Source organism: Ascaphus truei, chromosome 2 (genome assembly GCF_040206685.1).
Source record: "Ascaphus truei isolate aAscTru1 chromosome 2, aAscTru1.hap1, whole genome shotgun sequence".
NCBI classification, from domain to species: domain Eukaryota; kingdom Metazoa; phylum Chordata; class Amphibia; order Anura; family Ascaphidae; genus Ascaphus; species Ascaphus truei.
This window is the reverse complement of record NC_134484.1, coordinates 392,025,729-392,049,164: the sequence shown is the minus strand read 5'-3', so window position 1 is coordinate 392,049,164 and position 23,436 is coordinate 392,025,729. Positions and strand designations below refer to the sequence as shown.

Below are 23,436 nucleotides of genomic sequence, written 5' to 3'. Positions count from 1 at the left end.
GACGCAGGGGTAAGAGGGTGGGGGCGCAGAGAGAGGGGAACTGCAAGCAGGGGGGCACAGGGAAAAATGTTTGTGCTCCCCTGGGATAGCGTACACATACACACACAATATTAACAACACCCACATCGCACACATACAATGATGCCTGGTCACTTTTGGAAGTTATTTTTCATAGCAGAACTATGATTCTATTTTTGTATTTCTTTTTGCAACATATTTATTTTTTCAGAGGCACCCAAAAGACACGTTACCTGTGGTGACACTATAGCAATGGTTATCTCAAGGCCAACTAAAAATATGCTGATCTACTGAATATCTAAACTGTTGGGTTTACACAGTACACACATTCCCCTTGATAGTTAGGGAGCTGTACCTATGCTGCCAATAAGAGAAATGAGATAATCTGAACTGTTAACCGAACTAACTTGATGCAACAACAATCTTTTGCAGTGGGTATGGAGAAGATATTCTTTCTTGGCACACCCTAATTTTACAGCCATTGCACAGAAAAGGTAAATCCCTATGCTACAATTGGCTACTACTGTTCGTGGATAGTTGTGCAATCCCCAAACTGGCACTACCCCAGTGAGAAAGAGTGAAGGCAACCACACTCAAAATTTCACAGAGCAAGGGAAAAGTAATGTGACGTTGACCTGGACTAATCACTATCACGTGATAACATGGGACATTCCCTGGTTAGGCCCCTATTTACTCCAGAAAATCAGTAGGGTCCGCCTAACGTTTCAAGGGACTTATTTTATTTGTGGAAATCATGCATACATACCCCTGGTTACCATACAACTGGTCTGGATCATGCTACATTGGATATATCACACCTGCCATAAGACATTTTACACATCTAAAAGACACACTTGGTAATCAGAGTTTGCAGAGGAACAAGAGAGATTTTAAGCATTTGAGTAAACAAGAACGATTTTTCTTTGCCTTGTTTCCTACTTATGGTATTCTATATACTGCTGATCAAATACCGGACCTTGCCAAGCTGGAGAAGTCAGCAATGACACTGTGCGCACTTGGGAACAAATGACTACTGAAATGGTCGCTATACATACTGTTGTCTTACAAAATCGAATGGCAATGAACTATATACTAGCTGAGAAAGGAGAAACTTGTGCACTCATCAGCAAGAAGTGTTGCACATTTATTTCAGATAATAGTAACCCTACCCATGATATGCCCCAACACATTAAGGAACAGGCCTCTATACTCCATGCTGAGGAGGCGTGGACCATTGGTTCCTGGTTCATTTCTATTTTTTCTTCAATGACCAGCGCTATTCCTTATGGTGCAGCTATCCTGATTGGAGGACTTTTACTTTGTATGGCTATACTGGTACTGATTAAATGCTGTATAAATTATTGTGTACAGCTGTCAACAAAAACCCTCAACTCAGCGAAACTTCTCACTCTGCAACCATGCCATGGGTCGGAGGACACCCCCTTCTACCATGATTTCAACGAACCTCCATTTGACCATGACATTCAAAAAATATATTGATGATATATTAACAGACCAGGGATAAATACTTTCTAATCCTTAGGGATAAGGAATTAGAAAAGGGAGGAATGAAAGGATTTATGTGAATGTCCTTTAAGAATGAGTACAAAATCTCCTGTTTTGCAGCTGCTTTGTTCATTTTTTTTAAATTCTTGGACGTTATTTCCATTTTTGCACCCAGTCTTGGCTTCAAAAATGTTGTTCACAGTATTTTTCTACATTTTACCTTTACTTACTACCTCCTTCGTTGGCCAATCAAATACAAGCAACAACACATATTGCCACACATTACTATTTCTATTACAAGATGCCTCCTATCAGACACTAGCATGCGTCACAGATGTATTACTTTATCCAATGTCATCAATTTGTATGCTACAACCCTGTAAAAGGCAGAGTATATCTGTAGCCAAGTACCCGTAGGCTACTAGTTCTCTGGCGCCTCAAGCACTGTAAGTAAAGAGTGGGCAGTGTTGGGAGTAAATCCTGCAGGGCCTGTTTATGTTAGTTAATACATTTCAGGATTAGTTTGGTACTACCAGGGTCTATGCCTGATAGCAGGCTAGCTTGCAAGCCACTCCCCTGGGAAGGAGGGGGAAGCATGGACCCAACGAATCCCGACCATGGCAGCCCTATCTCAGACATGCGGCTTCAAGCTGTTTGGCAGCTCTGTAAACAGTAGGTCTTGCTACATTTGTGTATACTAATAAGATATGTAAAATATATTTAAATTACAATAGGTGTATTTAAATTACTTCTTTAAGCATATATCCCAGGTATCTCAGGTGTGCTCCTTTTGTGCACAGGTGTCGTTACACGTGTTGTTTGAAGGGATATATATAACATTTGGGACTAAAAACCCATATTTTGGGGTCTGGAACTTCTGGGCAATTCGAATGTCAGGTCAATTTAAAGTGTCACCTTGATAAAGGGCTGTATAGTCCGAAATGCGTTGGTGTATTGTTTGCTACTATGATCCATTAAAATAGCTTCATTGTTTATCGTGGGAACGCATTCTTGTTGTTTTTTGGCTTACCAGCACTGGATGTAGTGCTCCGTTTTTCTCCCTCCTCCTGTCAATTTAAAGTGTGTACGAATCTAATGTCATAGATTTCAAAGATTTTTGTTTAAAAAAAATTTGCACACATTTTATATTGATACAAAAGTATCAGCAGAACACCTTACTTCAAGCTGACAGAAGTGCTCAGTGTACATTCATTCACTCTGCATTATATTCGTAACCTCAAAAGGGCTTTTCAGGTACAATTTGCAATGCCGATTTATTAATATACCTTATGATATAGTTTTTAGAACAAACAATTGGGTAATTGTTCTACTAGACGGCTCTTAAATATAAATTTGCCCTTCAAAGTCTAATGACTCATGGGGTTTAATAGCTTATGTACTGTATAGAGCAGGGGTCAGCAAACCAAGACACATATGACACAGTGAGATTTTGTGTAGCACCCCAATTCAACAAAAATATTACAAAAAGTATATTAATTCCAAAAAATAATTTAAAAAAAATATCTCCATTTTATTTATCTCAGGCTGCCTGAGATCACTTTTCCTAAAGGCAATGAATGAAATGAATTTAACAACTTACTCCTCAGACATGTAACCATGTCCTTGAGAACATCACACCATAGTGTTTGTCCACGGACGCAGAGCTCTAATAAAGCTGTGATCACAGAGTTGTTGTCTAAACTGGATTAGAGTTGATTCATTGTTTTGAAGCTAATCATTTTACCCTTATTTTAAACAATGTCACAGCCAACATATTCAAGATTTTCAGAAAGAATGGAGACACAAGTACGGTTTTCTACAGCAAGTTGAACATATCTTTTGTACCTTATGTTTTGAAAGTATTGCTACACATAATTTTAGTGTTCTAAGACAATAAAAACAAAACATGAATGATCCTTATCACACATGGATGATGAATATATAAAAAAATCTATTATGTCTGTAACACATGTACTCCCACCCTCTAGGAGATACAAGTTGCGGCTACTAGCTGTTGGGGTGCGGCATACCTGTGAGGGTCAGGAGAGCTGAGTGGTCTGCAATAGAGTGGAGACCAGGACAGGCTTTTGGTGTCATCTTGGGTTCTGGGTTCAGTATCAGCGCCTCCAGCTTCTTTGGGCTCCAAGCAGGTTGGAGGCAGTCCACTCTGAAGCACATCTCTCATACACCACACGCACTGACTCAATTCAGGCAGGTGTAAAAGAGTAACTAAGGGCTTTATTGCAGTCACTGCATAGATGGTATTACAGCGGTGCAGACGCTGATCAGAGGTTTCCAGGCCTCAGGATGGTGCATGACCTCAGGTACTATGGAGGCTTAAGTGTCAGTCTTGAGGCCTTTGTGGCAGTAGATGTTCCCCAGCCCCCTAGGGGCTGGAGTGGGCAAGTTCATCCCTGATGGTAGAGACTCAGAGCCCTTCCTCTAGTCTCAAACTCCAGACTGGATTGCCCAACGAATTTTAGCACTTCCCTCTGACATCAAGAATGGGAGGGCATAGTGTTTCTACCACCATTAGCTACACACACACCATGTCACCTCCTCTCCTGTCAGAGGATAGCAGAAGGGGGGTCAATAGCCCTAGATCATCCTGTCACAGCCTGCAATACCTATCAGGGCTTGGGTGACAGGAGGCAGAAAGGCAACAGGACCAGCCATGTTACAGTACATGTCCTTAAAAAAAAACAAAAAAGTGGCTTACATTTGTGAAAAAATTAAAATTCCACCAAAGTACAGTAAGTTATGCAGCGGCATTGTAAACTGCACAAAAAGGAAAACCATTATACTGTAATCATACTACACACATCAAATTATAATATTGTAACAAGTCAATAGGGAATTTTGTCCCAGAATGACCCGATGGGTCACTTTAGCGAATTAATGAGCTCCTTTGTCCTCCTGTCGTCTAAAGAGACAAAATAAAACAAGCTAACAAAATATATAGACAATTCTGTTCTGCAAATCAACTAATCCTGATTTCTGCCATATTATTTCTTGCAAAACAATCTAATTTTAGTAGCATATGATTTTCTCAACCAGAAAAGCGACGGCATTATTCTTCCATTAGTGTATGTCTACGTGTTTGGCACGCTCCCTGTTTGAATACATTTATACCATATGTGTTACCTTCAATAACAGCTTTTAACTTGGGTCACAGCTGCACACATGAGAGTGCTGCACACATAACATCTATCATATCTAAGCTACCTGTAGTGAATTATAATGATACAGCATTCTGTTTCAGCATAGAAGAATTGTAGCACCACCAGTAAAAAAACAAACACTAAGCTGCAAAGCACTGCCCACTTAGGTTAGCTATTCTATTCTCATTACGGATGTAATTCAATACATGGATTGGTTTTTACACATAAAATCTGAAGAATATTCAGTAAAAGATAACACAGGTCAGCAGTATGACAGCCTATCAAAAAATAACAAATGCACATCTGCAAGCGGCTCTGTGGTCCTCAGGAACCGGGGAGACGCAGATAGGAAGGTTTGACCTGGGATCGATGAGGTGCACGTGGAACATATGGACCAAAAATAAATTTGCACTAGTATCCTCCCCATCCCAGCTAACACCCATATTTAATAACCCAGAGTTTCCTCCAGGGTGCTCTAAAAAGCAATTTACCCGATATAAAAATCTTAACATTAAAATAGCGGCCGACTTAGTGGAAAAGGGGAAGATCATGTCCTTCCAGGATCTCCAAAACAAATACAAAACGCAAGATCGTCAGCTTTTCAATCTTTTTCAGATAAAGCACAATAAAATATTTATATATGTAGTCCTATAGATAAGTTAGTCAATTATTTCGCTTGCATGACAAAAATATTCTTCTCAGTTGAAACTGAAATCTCTTTTTGCAATGCATCACATATACCTTTTGCATTCGATATGGAGTTGCTCAAACGTGGTATAATAATAAAAGGTACTAACAAAAAAAGTTCACTGCAAATTGCAAACAGTATTCACTTTGTTGTGTTTTTTTGTTTTTAATTTTTATTAAAAGGGAATACACACAGCACGAGGACACAGATAGAGTATATCAAAATTAGGCTGCGGCCACGCTGCCGCTGAGCTCACGTATGCTTGAGAGCGGTGACATCACCAACTCTCCAAGCATGAGCGATCGCTGTCCTGCAATAAGTTTAGAGACGGAGCGGGTGGCGTGGCTATTAAGGGAGGGGACGTGTCATCAGGGCTGTGTGTGTCTGTGTGTGTGTATGTGTGCCATCACAGTACAGTACTGTGTCTTACAGTTAGTAACTTTAAAGTAACTTGTTTTCTGTAAATGCCCCTGCTTCACTCACCCTATAATACGGACTTGATTCTACCTACAATGCCTTAGTGATCACGGGCAGAGTCTCGGCAATAAAGGACTTTGTAACCGAAGCCTGTGGTCCCACCTCTCTCCGCTCCCCCCCTTCCACCTCTCTCCACTCTGCCCCCCCCCCTTCCAACTCTTTCCGCTCAGCCTATACTGCCTCTCTCCCCCCATTGGTCGGAGCAGGGTCATGTTCTGTGCTCCAAAATCAAATTCAACTGTCTCCCCAAACACCAGGCTTGGGAGAGCTTACAGCTTACATGCCCGCGTGTGCTGCGTGAGCAGGGATGTGAGGATGAATATTGCAATAAGTAAACTTGTCAAGTGCCGCACGCTCAGCACTTTCAGCACTAGCGTGGACGCAGCCTTAGTCTGACATAACCTAATTTGTGCTTGGATGCACTGTAAACGTTATGAAAGAACAACCTTACTCTGTGATATGACTAATCATATAGAGAGGACAGTCTAAGAAGGGGCAGATCATTTTCAGTAGTTTACTGCAGCAATTGATCTAACCTTTATGATAGTTTATTATAATGTGTAATGCAGAGTCCAAAACGTTAGAAAATACCTGCACTCGATTTAGCGTCTTAAACTAGGATTCTAACACATTCGCTGCCAAAATTTAGACTTAATGTAAGCCATACTGTAACTATGTGATACAGTACTTCCCACATAATGCAAATACAATTGGGGCAGCATCAAACTTCTGTGGTTGTATAAAAGGAAAGAAAATTGTTAAAATTAGCAGTTAATTTTGTTGCTGATCAAAGTTACCAGATGGCTCCTCCAAAAATACTGGACACAATGATGAAATATTACTGCATTACCCAGCAGCAGCCAAACAGGATGGAGGAAGCTGCCCAGCCCCGGAGCAATAGCCCTGCTCTCTCCCTGCTCGGGGAAATCCCGTGGCCCCCCAAGACTGTCAGGTCACTATGTACAGAGAGGTAATACCAGACACATACATGTCCAGTATTACCTCTATTTTTTACTGGATAGAGTGTCCACATATAGGATAGTTCAGTTCAATACTGGACACCTGGCAACCCTATGTCGGCAAGCTTCGATTGCACATGCGCATGAGTGAACGGCAAACACCGTTCACGCACGACCAGCCAGCAAGTGCCGATCTTGTATGCACGATCGGCAAGTGCTCTTCGCGCATGTGCAGCCGGCAAGAACCGACTGCACGTGTGACATTTGTCTCGTTTTTTTGCCAGGACAAATATGGTCACCCAAGTAAAGGTAGACCCTGCCCCAAAGAGCTTACAATTTAAGTGGTATATTGAGAGACATACTGTACTGACGCAGTACAAGTAAAAAGTCAGGGAGGTCAAGTGCATCTGGAGATAGTAGTTGAGTCACGAATAATTTAATGAGATGCTTCTTCTAAGAGATGCATTTGGGATCAAAAATTGTTCACCAGATTATTGCAAAATGCCATTTCACTAGAATTTCTAAATAATGTGTGTAGCCAGGTCCCCCTCTGGGCTTTCCCCTGCCCCCTTTACCTTCTGATCGGCGGGGGTGGGGTGCTGGTGCGTCTGGCAGGTGCCAGTGAAGTGTAGGAGGCGATCGCGACCCTTTGCAGAGCGCCACCATCTTGTGCAGATTTGCACATGCGCAAATCCGGCGGCAGCCATTTCCGCTCGCGCATGCGCAGGAGAAGGTTGTGAGTGAGGAGGCCATCTTGCTACACCTTTGTGCATGCGCAGAAGGTTCCCCACAATGGCCATTACACCCAGGAGTTCCGCATGAGAACTACAGCTCACCCCAGGGACCAGACACCAGGGACCAGACACCTGCTGCACAGAGACTATCCTCATGGTGGGACACTCCAACCGGATACCACCCCACGCGGTGGCGGACTCGTCGCAGATGACTTCATCGCTGAATCAGGGGATCCAATCTAGATTGTTGTCGGCGCGCCTAGGTGCTGAAGCACCCGGCAGGTACCTAATTACATTAAGTGCACCAACTCTACACCTATTCTTGTGAGCAGCGCTGTCTCACACATTGGGATGGGTGTGGGACTCAACGAAACAGTGTGGGGAACACTGTGGTGGGTTACGGCCGAGTGATGCTTGGCAGATAGCTGTATCTTATAAACAATTTTTAAAGTCGTTAAGCTATACATGTGTTACAGTAAAAGTTATCATTATAATCTGTGTTATCATTATTGGTTCCTGTGAAGGGCTCCTCCCACTACGTTGGGATCCCTCTCAAGTGGAGGCGCTGCACCAAGACTATTATTATATCACCCCGGGCTCCCTGTGGCAGAGGCTTCGGCTCCCTGATAGCCAACAGGTAATGGCAGCACCAGTAAGTAGCCTCTTTGTTTGGGGGAAAACAGGGCTACATGTGTTTTTTGTTTTTAAAAAGTATTATGCAGTGAAGTAGCTATAGGACAAGAAAAGAGTTTAGACCTTGAAGAAAGTAAAGAAAAAGGATTGTGATTAGGTAGAGTATGTTTTTTCAATGACTTTTTCCTTAAACCCAGCAACCTTCACAAATTTGGATTTGTTTACTCATTGATCTTATTTCTTAAATACATCTAAGATAATAGAGGAATACATACAGTACTGTTAAACAATATACATTTCTACTGGTATCCCAAGTACTAAAATGCAGGAAAAAGGCGAAATTTAAGCAATAATCTGCATCTGGGCTGTCCAACTGGTTTCCTGGGGCTGGCTGCCCCAAAATAAATTAATTCAGTGTCCAAAACTACCAGTCAATGTAGAGAAGAGAGGAGACCATTGGGGAATATGGCCATTGAAAAGGAGGTGGAGAAAGGATCACTGCAAGCAAGTGCAAAAACGAGCTACAGAGAGCACAATACAAATGTAACCCACATTAACATATATTTAAAGGCATTAAAGGAGCAGTTTCTCGTAATTTTTAAGGGTATGAATTGGGGATATCCATGAACCAAATGCTCCTATTTTTGCTTCTGGGACCAAACCCCGCCCCTCCCACCCCCCAACAAGGTTCCCGAGATACTTATCAGTGAAGTTACCTGGTTTTAATTACCCTCAGGGGAAACAAAATGGCTTCTCCTTTAAACTACTACATACAGGCATACCCCGCATTAACGTACGCAATGGGACCGGAGCATGTATGTAAAGCGAAAATGTACTTAAAGTGAAGCACTCCCTTTTTCCCACTTATCGATGCATGTACTGTACTGCAATCGTTATATACGTGCATAACTGATGTAAATAACGCATTTCTAACAGGCTCTATAGTCTCCCCGCTTGCGCACAGCTTCGGTACAGGTAAGGAGCCGGTATTGCTGTTCAGGACGTGCTGACAGGCGCATGCGTGAGCTGCCGTTTGCCTATTGAGCGAGATGTACTTACTCGCGAGTGTACTTAAAGTGAGTGTCCTTAAACCGGGGTATGCCTGTATGTTTTATTCTTGTATAGCACTGACAGTGTACGCAGCGCAATACATAGAATTTTTGCAGGAACAAGTCCCTGCCCCGTGGACCATACAATATTGTTTTCAGTGTCTGGGGTACAGGGAGATAAAGTGACTTGTCCAAGGGCACAAGGAGCTGATACTTAACTCTCCTATTTAAAATCAGTGCCTTTACTCAATGAGACACTCCTTCAGCTAGCGCCATCTATATCATATCTTAATATTCTGTATATACATACGACTGCCTCTTGTCTTCTTCTGTACCACAATATGTAAAATATCCAAAATATAAAAAAATATATTTTGAAATCAAAAATGTTTAAGACAATGAAATATTAACAGGCAGTACCAACATACTCACTAGGAGTAAGCAAATCAATACACATGTACTGGCATAAGTCAATCAGATTTGGGAAGTGCGAATAGCATGAACCATTGCAAGCAAGTAATCTTCTTGATGTAAAGTGGCTTGATTAAATTAGAGCTGAAAAGTGGAGGACGTGAATGTTAACGCAGGCACTAAACAAGTATGGTGTCATAGAAAGAAAGGAAGAAAGAAAGAGAACGAGGAACTACAGGGGTACATATGTTTTAAATCTTCTATTTCAGAAGTGACTTATACTGTATAAAACTAGGATGTGTCCTTGCTGTTACCATTTACTTAATTCACGTATCTATTTCATAATAAGATTCACATCCGTTGGATATACTACCAGCATGGTTCCTTCAGGCAACAGTGTTAAGATGAATCAAAGAACCCGTTCCTTCCATGATGGTGATAAGCTGTGCTATCAGCGAGATGGAAAGCTAACCCAATTTAGAGAAGCTTAGTAGTTAGTGTCACATATATTTCTTGAGTTTTCAAGCAGAGCAGCCTTGTGCTATATTTCAGTACATGTTCTGAACCATTGCACCATCTAGTACATGGATTTTTTAAATTGCTTAAAATTGGCACAGTACATCTGTCTTTAATATTTACTGGTTTGTCAAGTCCAATGTAATATTGCAAGAGAATATCAAACACAGTAATATATTAAGATAATGCACAACATTTCTCAATAGTGGTACCGTTTTTTACTGTCACCTCCTGAAGACCGTTAGAAAGAAATAGTCATTATAATCTGTATATTGATCCATAGAATTTCTGGACACATACAGTATCTGTTACCAGCTTCATATATTTGAGGTAATCAAATACTAAGATACCAAAATAACTGAATTGCGTTTTAAACACTGTTTTGCTTATAATATATAACAGTTAGCTTTGTTATAGTCCTTTATTTGTCAATCTTCCAGGGCCGCATGGCACAAAGGATGTTGACATGCCTCTCCTCCCAAACACATTTTATTCTGCATTGTTGGGACAGCATGCCTTCTTTAGTTTAAATGAATTTCATTGTAATCCCTCCATTGAGCTTCCGGATAAATGTACCAAGCTCTTAAAATATTCAGGATATCTGTGTAATTGTAAATTGATCTGTCTTCATGGCATGGAGCCAAAGGAAGTTAGTATCCAAGAAAGGCCCTGTGTTTTCATATTTTATTATCCAATTTAATAATGAGGAGCAATTTGTAAATTGCAGCAACAATTTCATTTGGAATCTGCTAAGGTTTAAGACAGATGCAGTAATCATCTGTAATCATTATATCATGTATGTAAGACTGTACAGTGACAGTCAGCAATAAAAAAAAATGAAACAATATTTCAGTTGGTCACATTTTACTTTACTACGTATATTGTATAAAGTACTGTATAGCACTCGACAATTGCTATTTGAGTTGCCTGTGACTCTTTACACAAAGCCTTTATTTACCCTCCACAGTATTGCCAAACACAGTATTGTTGTTCTACAACAACACTATTTAAAACGTTTCTGTAGAACAAAACCAAAATAAATAGAGAGGAGCAAACTGACCATGCTTATGCTATGGCTGTCATGCTTTGACTTACTGCATGATGATGTTCCTACTGTATGTACTAACAGTCTCATTTTCTAAATACATGTCACGACTAATGCAGAGATGTCACTATCATCTACAATAACAGATCAGGACCACTATTAAGTTAATAATATTACAGCGTTGACGATATGGAATTTTCTTGTATGTACATATAAAATGTTAAAAAGGAATCAATGAAAAGCAATTACTACAATAGAAATATAGTTCAGTAACACTTTCTACCAGTAACCACATCCTACTGGCTTTTGACTCTTTGGAGAGCTGGTCTGGCATCATTTAGACTATTTAATTTAATCTGTGTTTTCCATCCAATCACGTGTTTTAGAACTGGAAAATATAAACATATACAACTCAAAGAAACATCAATTGTAAAAAAATAAATATATATATATATATATATATATATATATATATATATATATATATATATATATAATTTGTGTTCAACTGTTCAAATAATAAATGTTTTAAATTAATCAATATTCTTCTTGGCAGTGTATACTTGCAATCTAAATTTATTTCCTAATAATAAACATGTATTTTATCATGTTTTTCAATATAAGTTATTGCAGGTCAGTGAGCTGTATCAGTAAAGTCATTGCTTCTAAACATTATCTGCACCACAATACAAAGAAACTAATTTGACTCACCAGTCTTCCATACATAAATGGTTTTGGTTTCAGATTCACTCTGTGTTTCAGCTTTCCAGATCCCAACAAGAAGGACCACAATCACTCCAAGGCAACGAGCACTAGAACAAGCTGTGCTTCTCTCTTCCAGCCCCATGCCTTCAGAAGGCAGATATGTTGTTGTAGTCTGATCACAATAAATAGCCCACTTCAAATAGTGTTTTCCCCCTCAGATTTCCTTCTTAAGGAACAGCCTACAGAAACCTCTTCCCAGCTATTGTGCATGCCAGATGAGAAGGAAAAACCATTTAACACCAAAGAACAATAGAGCCCACGGCTGCTGCTGCTGCTGCTGCTTCTTCTGCTGATGCTGCTGATGCTGCCTCCGCATGTATTGATGCTGCACCACTCTCCTCATTCACTGGCTAGTGGCAGTTTTCCATCAGCTAAGAGAGAGACAGCTGTCCGCAGGGGGCTCCAGCTGGCTGAGCAGGTTATCTTGGTCTGGGAGGTAACAGCAGTAAATTACACCAGCTGGAGAAAAAGAGAGAAAACAGAGACATTCTGAGAGACACAGAGAGAAAAAAAAACTCGGTTGCATATAATTGCAAGACCCCCAGAAGCCTCTAATCTACAACAATGCACTGTAAGAAGAAAGAGCTTTATCCGTGTTGTTAACCCTATGTAACATACTTTCACAATGGAAAGCCTATTATGGAAATATGTGTTGTAAGACCAACACATTACAAACTGTTGTTGCAAATAAGAACACAACAAATATGTTTTAAAATCAAATGATGGTTAAGGATTTGTCAAAGTATTGCACTATAATATTTTCCCAAAGGTATAATTTCAATTTCACTGGAATTTTCTCATCAAACCAGTGCAGTCTGTTAAGAGAATGATGTTTGCCAAAAAAGCACATAAACATAGCAGAAGAGGTCATTAGAAACATATTAGGCATTTAAAACAATGATGGTCAGCAATTTAGAATTGACATGGACCCAAGCATTGAAATTGACTATCCACTTACTTGTACATTTATCTTTACAACTGACACACATTTAGGCACTTGATGTTTTAACATAGCTTAGGTGAAATATGTCATCCCTCTGCTGAAGAGAATTCTAAAACATTATGGAATGATGCACCTAAGACTGTATTCTCAATAAATGGGTTAAATGGAGATACCAATCTACCTAAGTGGTCTTCAAGAGCTTCAGTAATTTAAAAATCATAAATGCCACAAGCAAATACAGTAACATTGACCTATACTAAACGCACCTCACTATTTAAATATGTTTTGCAGAGAAAACAGCAACAAACAATAAATAATAGGTTTGAGGAAGACAAAAGAGCAGTGGATTTCAACCTTTTTTGGTTTAGGAACCCTATCATTATATTATGAAATTCTGTAGAACCCCAACCCCCTCTAATAGCGAGTCTGAGATCAGATGTATTGTAAGGAACCCCAACCCTCTCTAATAGCGTGTTTGAGATCAGATGCATTGTAAGGAAACCCAACTCGTTCTAACAGCGTGTCTGAAATCAAATGTATTGTAGGGAACCCCAACCCCCTTTAATAGTGCCTCTGAGATCAGATGTATTGTAAGGAACACAACCCCCTTTAATAGTGCCTCTGAGATGAGATGTATTGTAAGGAACACAACCCTCTTTTATAGTGTGTCTGAGATCAGATGCATTGTAAGGAATTCCAGCCCTCTCTAATAGCATGTCTGAGATCATATGCATTGTAAGGAAACCCCAACCCTCCCTAATAACCTGTCTCAGATCAGATGCACTGTAAATTCTTCTGTATTTGGTACAATTTTCTAATGATCAGAAAATTGCAGGGAACCCTTTAGGGATGCCAGGGAAACCCAAGGGTTCCTAGGAACCCTGGTTGAAAAACTTCTATAGAGTCAAAATCCTACGTTGTTTACAACAGCATCAAATAATAATTGTGTAAATGGTCAAATGTGTAGTCATTTCATAATTTGTGGTGAAGGGAACATTTAAAGTTTTATTTTAAAATAAACACACAATATTTTCCCTTTATCTTTCAATTTGAAAAAATACAAAGCAGGAGATTCGTGGATGGCGGTGCAGCTGCCTTGGAAAAAAGCGTGGGACCAAAATTGCAAAATACTGGGTACAAAAAAGATTTATTGGCACTTAAAAACAGCAACAGCAAATACTCTGATGCGTTTCGGGCCTTTGACTGAAACGCGTCAGAGTATTTGCTGTTGCTGTTTTTAAGTGCCAATAAATCTTTTTTGTACCCAGTATTTTGCAATTTTGGTCCCACGCTTTTTTCCAAGGCAGCTGCACCCCCATCCACGAATCTCCTGCATTGCATATCTCTTCGGTAGGAGCACGCCCCACAGCACCTGGATCTCCAGTGATTTGGGAGTTTATTCTTACCTTACTTTTTCCATTTGCATCACTGTACCTACAGCCAGCGACACCCATACAAAATATAACTCTTTCAAAGGTTAGTGGGAATCCACACAGAGTGGCTTTTAAAGGTTATAAGTGACATGGATATACTGACCTAACTACGCTGTGTGTTTATGGAAAGACAATTGAATTGTCAAAATCTATTCATGGACGTTCCTTGTGAGCATTGCATAGGAGCATAGGAGTTTATTCTCCTATTCCTTCACTGAAAAAATACAAAGGTGGCATTACTCCTACTTAAATGAGAAAAAAACTGTGCCCATTTTACAAATGATTAAAAGTTGATAACTTTACAAGCAAATATTTTGGCGTAGTGAATATAAGAGAAAGCTATGCAATAGAAAACAATACAGGCTTGTATGTTAGCCATGATTGTGTATTCTGTAGTAGAGTGGGAGGTATTTCACTTTTACACAGTTCACAAAGGGATTTTTTTAAACGATCTTTCTTGTTTTTATGCTATTCATATATTCCACTGTGAAATCAGCCATCAGTCTTCAATTTTAAACGCATAAGGCCTGATTTAGGGTGCAAAGGTAGTTGCAGGAATAGTGTTATCATAAAGAAGTTATCGATGTGCCATTGCTATTTCTAAAACAGGACCTCGATTTAGCGATTTCAGTAATCTCTCTTGGGATGCTTGTCATTTCACAGAACCTTCCCAGATTTTGCCTTTTCACATGCATTAGATTAGGCGCAGCCTTGATCAAATAATTCCCAAGTACTATCCTGCTTAAATATTCTGACATCAGAGCAAATTAGCAATGTTGAAGGTTGCAGATTCGCCTTTGTGTTTACTTTCCACTCTGTTACGCATTTAAGAGGGAATTAAAGGCTCAGGCAGCCCTAGCACTGTGAGGCTGTGATTAAGAGAGATAAGCAAGTGTGGATTACTGCTCCTCAGCTGTTGAAAAACAGGCAGCAATCAGAAGATTATAGGTTGATAAGGGATCCATAGAAAGTCATGATCCTAACAAATTTAAAGCATCCTCAAGCAATACAGTAGTTACATAAGAGCTTACGTAAAATGAAACATGCATGTGCTCTCGTCTCATTTGATGTCCCCATTATTATTATTATTATTAAAACCTCCAGTCACACTTAACATCTGCAGGATGTGAAATAAAGACATGTACTCTGTTAAGCAACACCTATGCTACATTTTTAATAGATGATTAATAGTTTAATATATGTTAATTAAATTTAGAATGAAGGCTCAAATGACGCCAAAAAAGACAACAACGCCCATGGAGTACTGCATTGTAGGAGCCAATAAAACGATTGTACCTAAGTGGTGTAAGAATATGGCAGCAATTGCACAGTTGGATTTATTTCAACGGGGTCACAATCACACTAGAACGTGATCCGTATTAAATACCTCCACAAAATTAATTGACACCAACACATCTTTGCTGTTAAAACGTGTAAGTGGCTTCACACAAAGGCATAAAGTCAGGCTAAAAAAGTTAAAAGAAAAAATAAGAGATACTTTTTTAAACAAAGTATGTTTTGATTGAATCATTTAATTGGAACTGTGGCTTTAAAAATGGCAGAGAACCAAACTATAATTTTGAGACCGTGGCTTGAAGGTCACTGGGAAGAGAACGGTAGAATTCATAGATAATCAGGGATAGGTGTTTGTTCACCCTGGATAACATGACAAAAAAAAACCTTTAAAAAGTTTAGGAAAGGACTGACAAGTTTTTTCTGGTTGTTCTAAAAAAATTTTTACATTAAATAACCATTCCAGGCCTTCCAGTATTATAGTGAATATGACAATAGATGTAACACAGGCCTACTAATAAACAGCACGGTAAAGACAGTTCTACTCTAAACATATAGATCAGTTCTTTTAATTATTACTTTGAAAAAAAGTGTTAAACATGATTGCATTATGACATTCATTTTCCTCCTTATAAAGGAAGAAGACTATATTCGTCAATGGACACTAATAAGTATCCAAACATGACAACTCAAGCAGCCATTTTTGTAGATGTGCGAATGTCTTTAAACCTACACTACAAAACATTCCGTGTTTTTATCATAATTTTTTTGTTTTCACAACATTTTCGTGAAAGTTTGAATTGTTTGAACTTTTATCTGAATTACGCTATACTTTTATGGAATTTAGCAAAAATTGATGAGAAATTACAGTATATAAAGGTCCACGTGACCTTATAGATTCACTTTTAATACTTGCCAAATATTTTTGCAAATCTTGCCATTTTCACAAAGTTTTTAGAGAAAGAAAATCCGGCAACTCTCATTTGACAGTCATTTCATTTAAATTAACATAGTATAGTTAATATATTTTTATGACATGTGGCAAAATCCGTGCCGGGTTTTCAGAGTCCGGTCCAGGATTTTGCTCTTGCTCGTCCTCTGTGGCAGAATCATCCATTTTTGCTCCTGCAACTTCCTTTAAAAGGACAGCCCTGTAGCCAGGAAGTTGCCGAGCAAAGATCCAGTTCATGCTGAGTACATGCAACGCACTTACCTATTGTCTTCCTCGTCCCAGACCCGGCTCACGTACCTCGACTATCCTTATCTTCAGCCTGCCTCGACCTCTGCATCCACACGACTACGCAACTCTGCTACAGGTCCTGGCCTTCGGCTTGCGACTCACAACTCTTTCAGGACTCTGTCCCTTGGCTCGGTTCGGTTCTTTCATCTTCCTGCCTAAGCCCTGTGGGTCCCTTCCTGCTTGAGACGAGAATCGTTGCATTTTGCTTGGCCAAAATATGGACCCTGCTTTGGTAGGACGACCTGTTACCCTGCAAGGACAGTATCATGAGCAATGCCTAGCTCTACACGAGCAACAACTGACACGGATTCAGTTTCCCCTCCTCCTCTGGATGATGAGCTTATGCAACTAGGTAACACTAGACTGTTTAAACAGGAGATACCTTGTAAGTGCCTGTATTGTAGGTCCCAGGGCCACCGGATACATGACTGCCCGATTATTGCAGGATCAGGAAAACGCCCGTGACCAGTGAAGTTGGGGGAGCATTCGCTGGACAGCTCTATCATCCATCCTCCCTCTGTGTTTTCCCGGATTCTTTTGCCGGTTTCCCTCTCATGGGGTTCTGCCTAAGTCTCCACTCAGGCCTTTAGTGATTCCGGAGCAGCCAGTAATTTCCTCAATCTATCGCCCACCAAGCAGCTCGAAATTTCCCTTCGCTCTTTGGAGATTCCGTTAGAGATTGTGGCGATCGATGGAAGACCCCTAGCACCTGGTACCATCCCCCGGGAATCTATCTCCCTGGCAGTGTACATCGGAGTTCTACATAAGTAACTACTCCCTTTCATGGTAATCAATACATCCTTAGCACGTATAGTATTAGGTCTCCCTTGGTTGCATTGACACTACTCTACAATCGACTGGTTAATGGGACAAGTGACCACCTGGGGCTAGCGATATCATGTGACTTGCTTGTCTATACCTTGCCCCAGCTCGGACTCACCGCTGGGGTCCATGTCTCTCCCCGGTGGTCTTCCCTTCGCCTACCAGGATTTTGGGGATGTTTTCAATGAGAAGCAAGATGAGGTGTTACCAACTCATCGGGCATTCAACTGTCTAATCGACTTGCTCCCAGGAACCATCCCACCCGCACGTACCCCCTTTCGGAGCCGGAGATGAAGGCTATGCGGAAGTACATAGAAGAAAATTTGAAACATAGATTCATACACAAGTCTACATCTCCTGCGGGAGTGGGTTATTTCTTTGTGGGAAAAGGACGGGTCTCTGCGTCCCTGTATAGATTATCGGGGCTTGATCAAATTTACAGCCCAAAATCTTTTCCTATTCCTTTCATTCCGGAACTATTCGACCGACTCCGTGGGGCGTCTATTTTCACTAAGTTCGAGCTCCGCTGGATTTACAACTTGTTCTGAATTAAGGAGGCTGATGAATGGAAGACGGCATTCAATACCCGAAATGGGCATTATAAATACTTAGTGATGACATTCGGTTTGTGCAATGCTCCGGCTGTGTTCCAAAGCTTCATAAATGAGGTATTCCAAGATCTCCTCGATCAATTTGTGGTCAAATATCTCAATAATATCCTGATTTTGTCTTCATCACGGTCCAAACACTGGGTCCAGGTAAGGCAGGTGCTTCAGAGGTTATGTGAACACACTCTCTGCGCCAAGCTGGAGAAATGCCAATTTGAACAACCTAAGACCTCCTTCCCCAGATACGTCTTCTCTGCCCAGGGTTTTGAGATTGACAGAGCCAAGGTCTCAGCAGTGTTGGACTGGCCCGCACTGGATGGTCTCAAACCCACTCAGCACTTTCTCGGATTCGCCAACTACTACAGAAGGTTCATTAAAAACTTCTCCAAGGTGGTGGGTCCCATTACAGCTCTTACGAAACAGGGGGCAAATCCCAAGATGTGGACACCTGAGGCAGTACAGGGCTTCGTGAGACTGAAGTCTGCTTTCTCATCCGCCCCGGTCCTGGTCCATTCTGGCCCCTCTAAGCCTTTCATAGTGGAAGTGGACACATCCAACGGCAGGAGATTCAAGGGAGATTACACCCCTGCGCCTTCTTTCCTAATAAGTTTTCTTCCGCCGAGAGAAATTACGATGTTGTGAACCGGGAATTACTTACCGTCAAATTAGCTCTTTAAGAGTGGTGACATTTTCTGGAAGGTACCACGCAACCTATCACTATATTAACGGATACAAGAATTTGGAATGCATTGAAGGTGCCAAGAGTCTCGGGACTCGACAGGCATCGACAGGCATGTTACATGCTTCAATTTCATTATATCTTATCGACCAAAAATGTCAAAGCGGACACACTGTCTCAACAGTTCTCATCAGAAGACTCTGACAAAAGGGACAATGGGCCCATCATTCCACTGTCTCAGATTATTTTGGTAGTTTCATCCGCCCTATTACAATGGATTTCGTAAGCACAGGTGGAGGATCCTAGACTTATGTCCACACGTAAATCCAAGATATTTGTACCTCCCCAGTTTAGTAGTGAGGTGTTACAGTGGGGTCACCAATCCAAGGTGGCTGGTCATCCAGGAGTTAGGAAGACCACGGATTTCATAGAATGCTTCTTCTGGTGGCCAGATATTCGCATGGACATTAAAGACTTGTGCTGTCTGCGCTCAAACAAAGGTACCACGGAGTCTGACTTGTGGGTTGCTTCATCATCTGCTGGTTCTAGCAGACTATGGACCCACTTGTCTATCAACTTTAACCGCCATCTAAGGGTATGATGACCATCCTAGTACTGGTCGATCGCTTCACAAGACAGGCCCATTTTGTACCTCTCAGGAAGTTACCCACTGCCTACGAATTTTCTGACATTTTCACCAAGGAGATATTTCGCCTTCATGGTATTCCGACTGCGATAGTCTCCGACCGTGGCTACCAGTTTATTGCCAAATTTTGGAGAGCATTCGCAAATCAATGGGGATCTCACTGCACTACTTGTTATCATACCACCCTAAGTCCAATGGCCTCACAGAGACGACTAATCAATCCATGGAGCAATTTCTACGTTGCTTTGTCTCTGAAAGACAGGATAACTGGGTGGATCTTCGTCATTGGGCAGAATTTGCACGGAACTCATTGAAACACGACTCTATACAAGAGTCCCCGTTCTTCTCTGGCTACGGGTACCATCCTTCTGCCCTCCCATCATCTGTCTCCTGTTCTGGAGTTCCTGCGGCAGATGACAAAGTCCAGGAGCTACAGTCTCTGTGGAAGAGGATTCATGACAACCTAACTAAGGCCTCCTTTCAGCAGAAGGATCACACGGATAAGCGTCGGCGGCCAGCTCCGCAGTTCCATGTTGGAGACTACGTCTGACTATCTACCAGGAACATCCGTCTGAAGCTACCTTCCCTGAAGCTTGGGCCCAGATTTATAGCTCTCTACAAGATTGTGAAACAAGTAAATCCGGTCGTGTTTAAATTGGAGCTACTGGATACCTTAAGGATTCCCCAGTTTTACATGCGTCACTACTAAAGGCTGTGGTCCACAACAACTTCTCTGCTGCTCCCACCATTCCAGACCCGGTCCTGGTGGATGGTCAAGAGGAGTACAGGCATACCCCGGTTTAAGGACACTCATTTTAAGTACACTCGCGAGTGTACACATATCATCCAAAAGGCAAACAGCAGCTCATGCATGCGCCTGTCAGCACGTCCTGAATAGCAATACCAGCTCCCTACCTTTACCGAAGCTGTGCGCAAGCGTGGAGACTATAGAGCCTGTTACAAATGCGTTATTTACATCAGTTATGCACGTATATGACGATTGCAGTACAGTACATGCATCAATAAGTGGGCAAAAGGGAGTGCTTCACTTTAAGTACATTTTCGCTTTACATACATGCTCTGGACCCATTGCGTACATTAATGCGGGGTATGCCTGTATATAATTTGCTGGATTCCCATAAATCTCGAGGTAGTCTCCAGTACCTTGTATCTTGGAAGGGATACGGTCCAGAGAAGAATTCCTAGGTGAAGGCTGTTGATGTCCACGCTGCCTCCTTGATCTAGGTTTCCACCGGAGGTTCCCAGACAAACCCTTTTAATCGTCCGTAGATCGATTCTTGAGGAGGGGGGGGGGACTATGAGGTTTTCCAAAATCCGTGCCGCTGGTCTAGGATTTTGCTCTTGCTTGTCCTCTGTTGCAGAATCGTCCATTTTTAATCCTGGCAACTTCCTTTAAAAGGACAGCCTTGTAAGCAGGAAGTTACCAAGCAAAGTTCCAAGTTCATGCTGAGTACACTTACCTATTGTCTTCCTCGTTACCAGACCCGGCACACGTACTTCGACTATCCTCGTCTTCAGCCTGCTTTGACATCTGCATCTACACTGACTACGCAACTCTTCTGCTGGCCCTGACCTTCGGCTTGCGACTCACTATTCTGTCAGGACTCAGTCCCTCGGCTCGGGTCAGTTCTTTTGCCTTCCTGCCTCAGCCCTGCGAGTCGCTTCCTGATTGAGATGGGCATATTTACAATTTTCCCTTCTTTCGAAAGGATATCTATTGGCCAAGGCAAAGTACATGTTTTTCCGTATGATTTCTTTTTTCCACAACCCTCCATTTTCACTTCTTTAAGGAAATAATCTTCACTTTTTAGAAAAGTTTATATATATTAACCTGTATATTTATGTATCAGGGTTATCCTTTCCTCCACTGAAGCACAATGCAACCACTTATCATATAATAACAATATAATACAAGAAAAAAACACGTGTGTCACAAAGCCAAGCATCATATTGCTAACAGTAGCCAGAACGGAAAATATCTAAGCAGAGAACAGAACTAGACTTATGGGACAAACCAACCACGACAAGACACTCCCTGCTCTAAGTGTTAGCACGTGTACTAAGTCTCAGAGCAGTGGAGCTTGTATTTTTCTTCATTGTGTGAAAGGGGTTAGGGTTTTTTATCTTATGACATGTTAATAAAAAAATGTAAGTACATAATTACACTGAGTACTAGTGAACTAATACACTAAAACATTAATGGTGTTTGTGAATTTGTGAATAACAGTTCTCTATTATTTTCCATATTCTATCACACAGTACTTCCCCTCGATTATTAGACATGCAGGCAAAAAAAAAAACCCCACAAAACCCTAATTATTTAATCCTTCACATAAATCTCATCCTTCTTATTGCTATTTTTGTCATTTTTTCCATGCTTTATTAGGTCTTAGTTGAGAGCCCCAGAACCTTAGTTTAAATGATGTATATCAGAATAAGTACTAAGCAGCACAAACAGCTATTATGGTGCAACATTTGTGAGCCACAATGTGATTTAACATTGTGCCTGTGTATGCCTATGTACTAACCTGACATTTCTCAATCAGTTTCAAAATGTAGCTTTTTTTCATTTTTTGGGGTGCACAAAAATCAACTGCACTAGGCATACAGATGTCAATGGTATGTAATAAATAAAAAAAGAATATTTTCATGCACACCAAAAAGGAGAAAGTGTGTGTCAAAGTCGCCTGCCAAGTTCAACTTGGCGTTGGTGCTAAGAAGTCTGTTTATATTTGTAACACCTCTACCCCCGGCAAAAAGAAGAGGGGACACACCGAACTGTCCCAATGTGTCAATTTCTCAAGGTGCTGGAAATTCGTGCAGAGCTAGTATGGTGAGCAAAATAAAAAGATGGAGGGCGCCACAAACTTTTATTGAACTTTATTAACTGGAACACATACAGAAACTTCTTCCTTGTGGTGCTAAGTCAGCATTCCCCCCAAAGAAGCACATACTTTCCCTTTACTGTCATGTTAAGGCAGTGCACTGCCAATGGCTGTTCCTTCCTCCATAGGATCCAAAGGCAGAGGGCCCCCTTGCATGAAGATGTCACCCTATCAGAGCTACTCTGGGGCGATACTCGAAGACCCTTGTTGAGGGACCTCCTATAGAGTACCTGTACATCCTCTCTTATAGGTGGAACACATCCCAGTATCATATTGTGGGGCCCTATATATTTTAGGGGTGACACTTTTCCCTCACTGGAAAATAACAAAGGGTAATTCTGACAGTAACATAATTAGTTGCAGACAGACAGACTTACACTATATACAGATGAGATCCCCTCCTCTGGTTCCTCCTGGGATCTGAAAATTGGATCTACATCCCTGCCTATTTCTAACCTTTACTCCTTCCTCTGTTACTGAGCAGATTAAGGGGTGGTCTTAATTTAACAGAGCCATCCCCTAAAAGGTGACTGTTCTGGCAACTTCCAGGGAGTAGCTTTACATCTGTCTTTAATCTGACACATAAAATATGGTACATGGAATATGCAATATTAGGCCCTGGAAATTAACCCAATAACTCCTATTAACCCCAGGATTTGAGTAGGATCCCACTTCTCAGAAGTGCGCTAATTTAGCGCAAATAATGTAACAATCCCAAAATTGGTAACATACCTTAATAGGTGGGAAATTAACAGGTATAGACAGGGATTACCATAGCCTAAAAATATACACTTCACATGTGCATTGGGAAAGAACGTTCTTAGGGCACGTTATTTGATGATGCGTTACGTTTTAGTGTGACCATAATACGTAATACGTATCACGTAATATGTTACAATTTTAC

General features: G+C 41.0%; 1 protein-coding gene across 1 annotated transcript in view; it reads right to left on the bottom strand.

Moving 5' to 3' along the window:
* The window catches only part of THSD7A (thrombospondin type 1 domain containing 7A), a 665,741-nt gene that overhangs the window by 383,129 nt on the left and 259,176 nt on the right, over positions 1-23,436 (bottom strand). The window contains exon 2 of the mRNA XM_075587236.1: positions 11,909-12,421. Coding sequence (XP_075443351.1) covers positions 11,909-12,044 — 136 coding nt within the window. The 5' untranslated portion in view covers positions 12,045-12,421. The remainder of the gene's footprint in view (positions 1-11,908; positions 12,422-23,436) is intronic.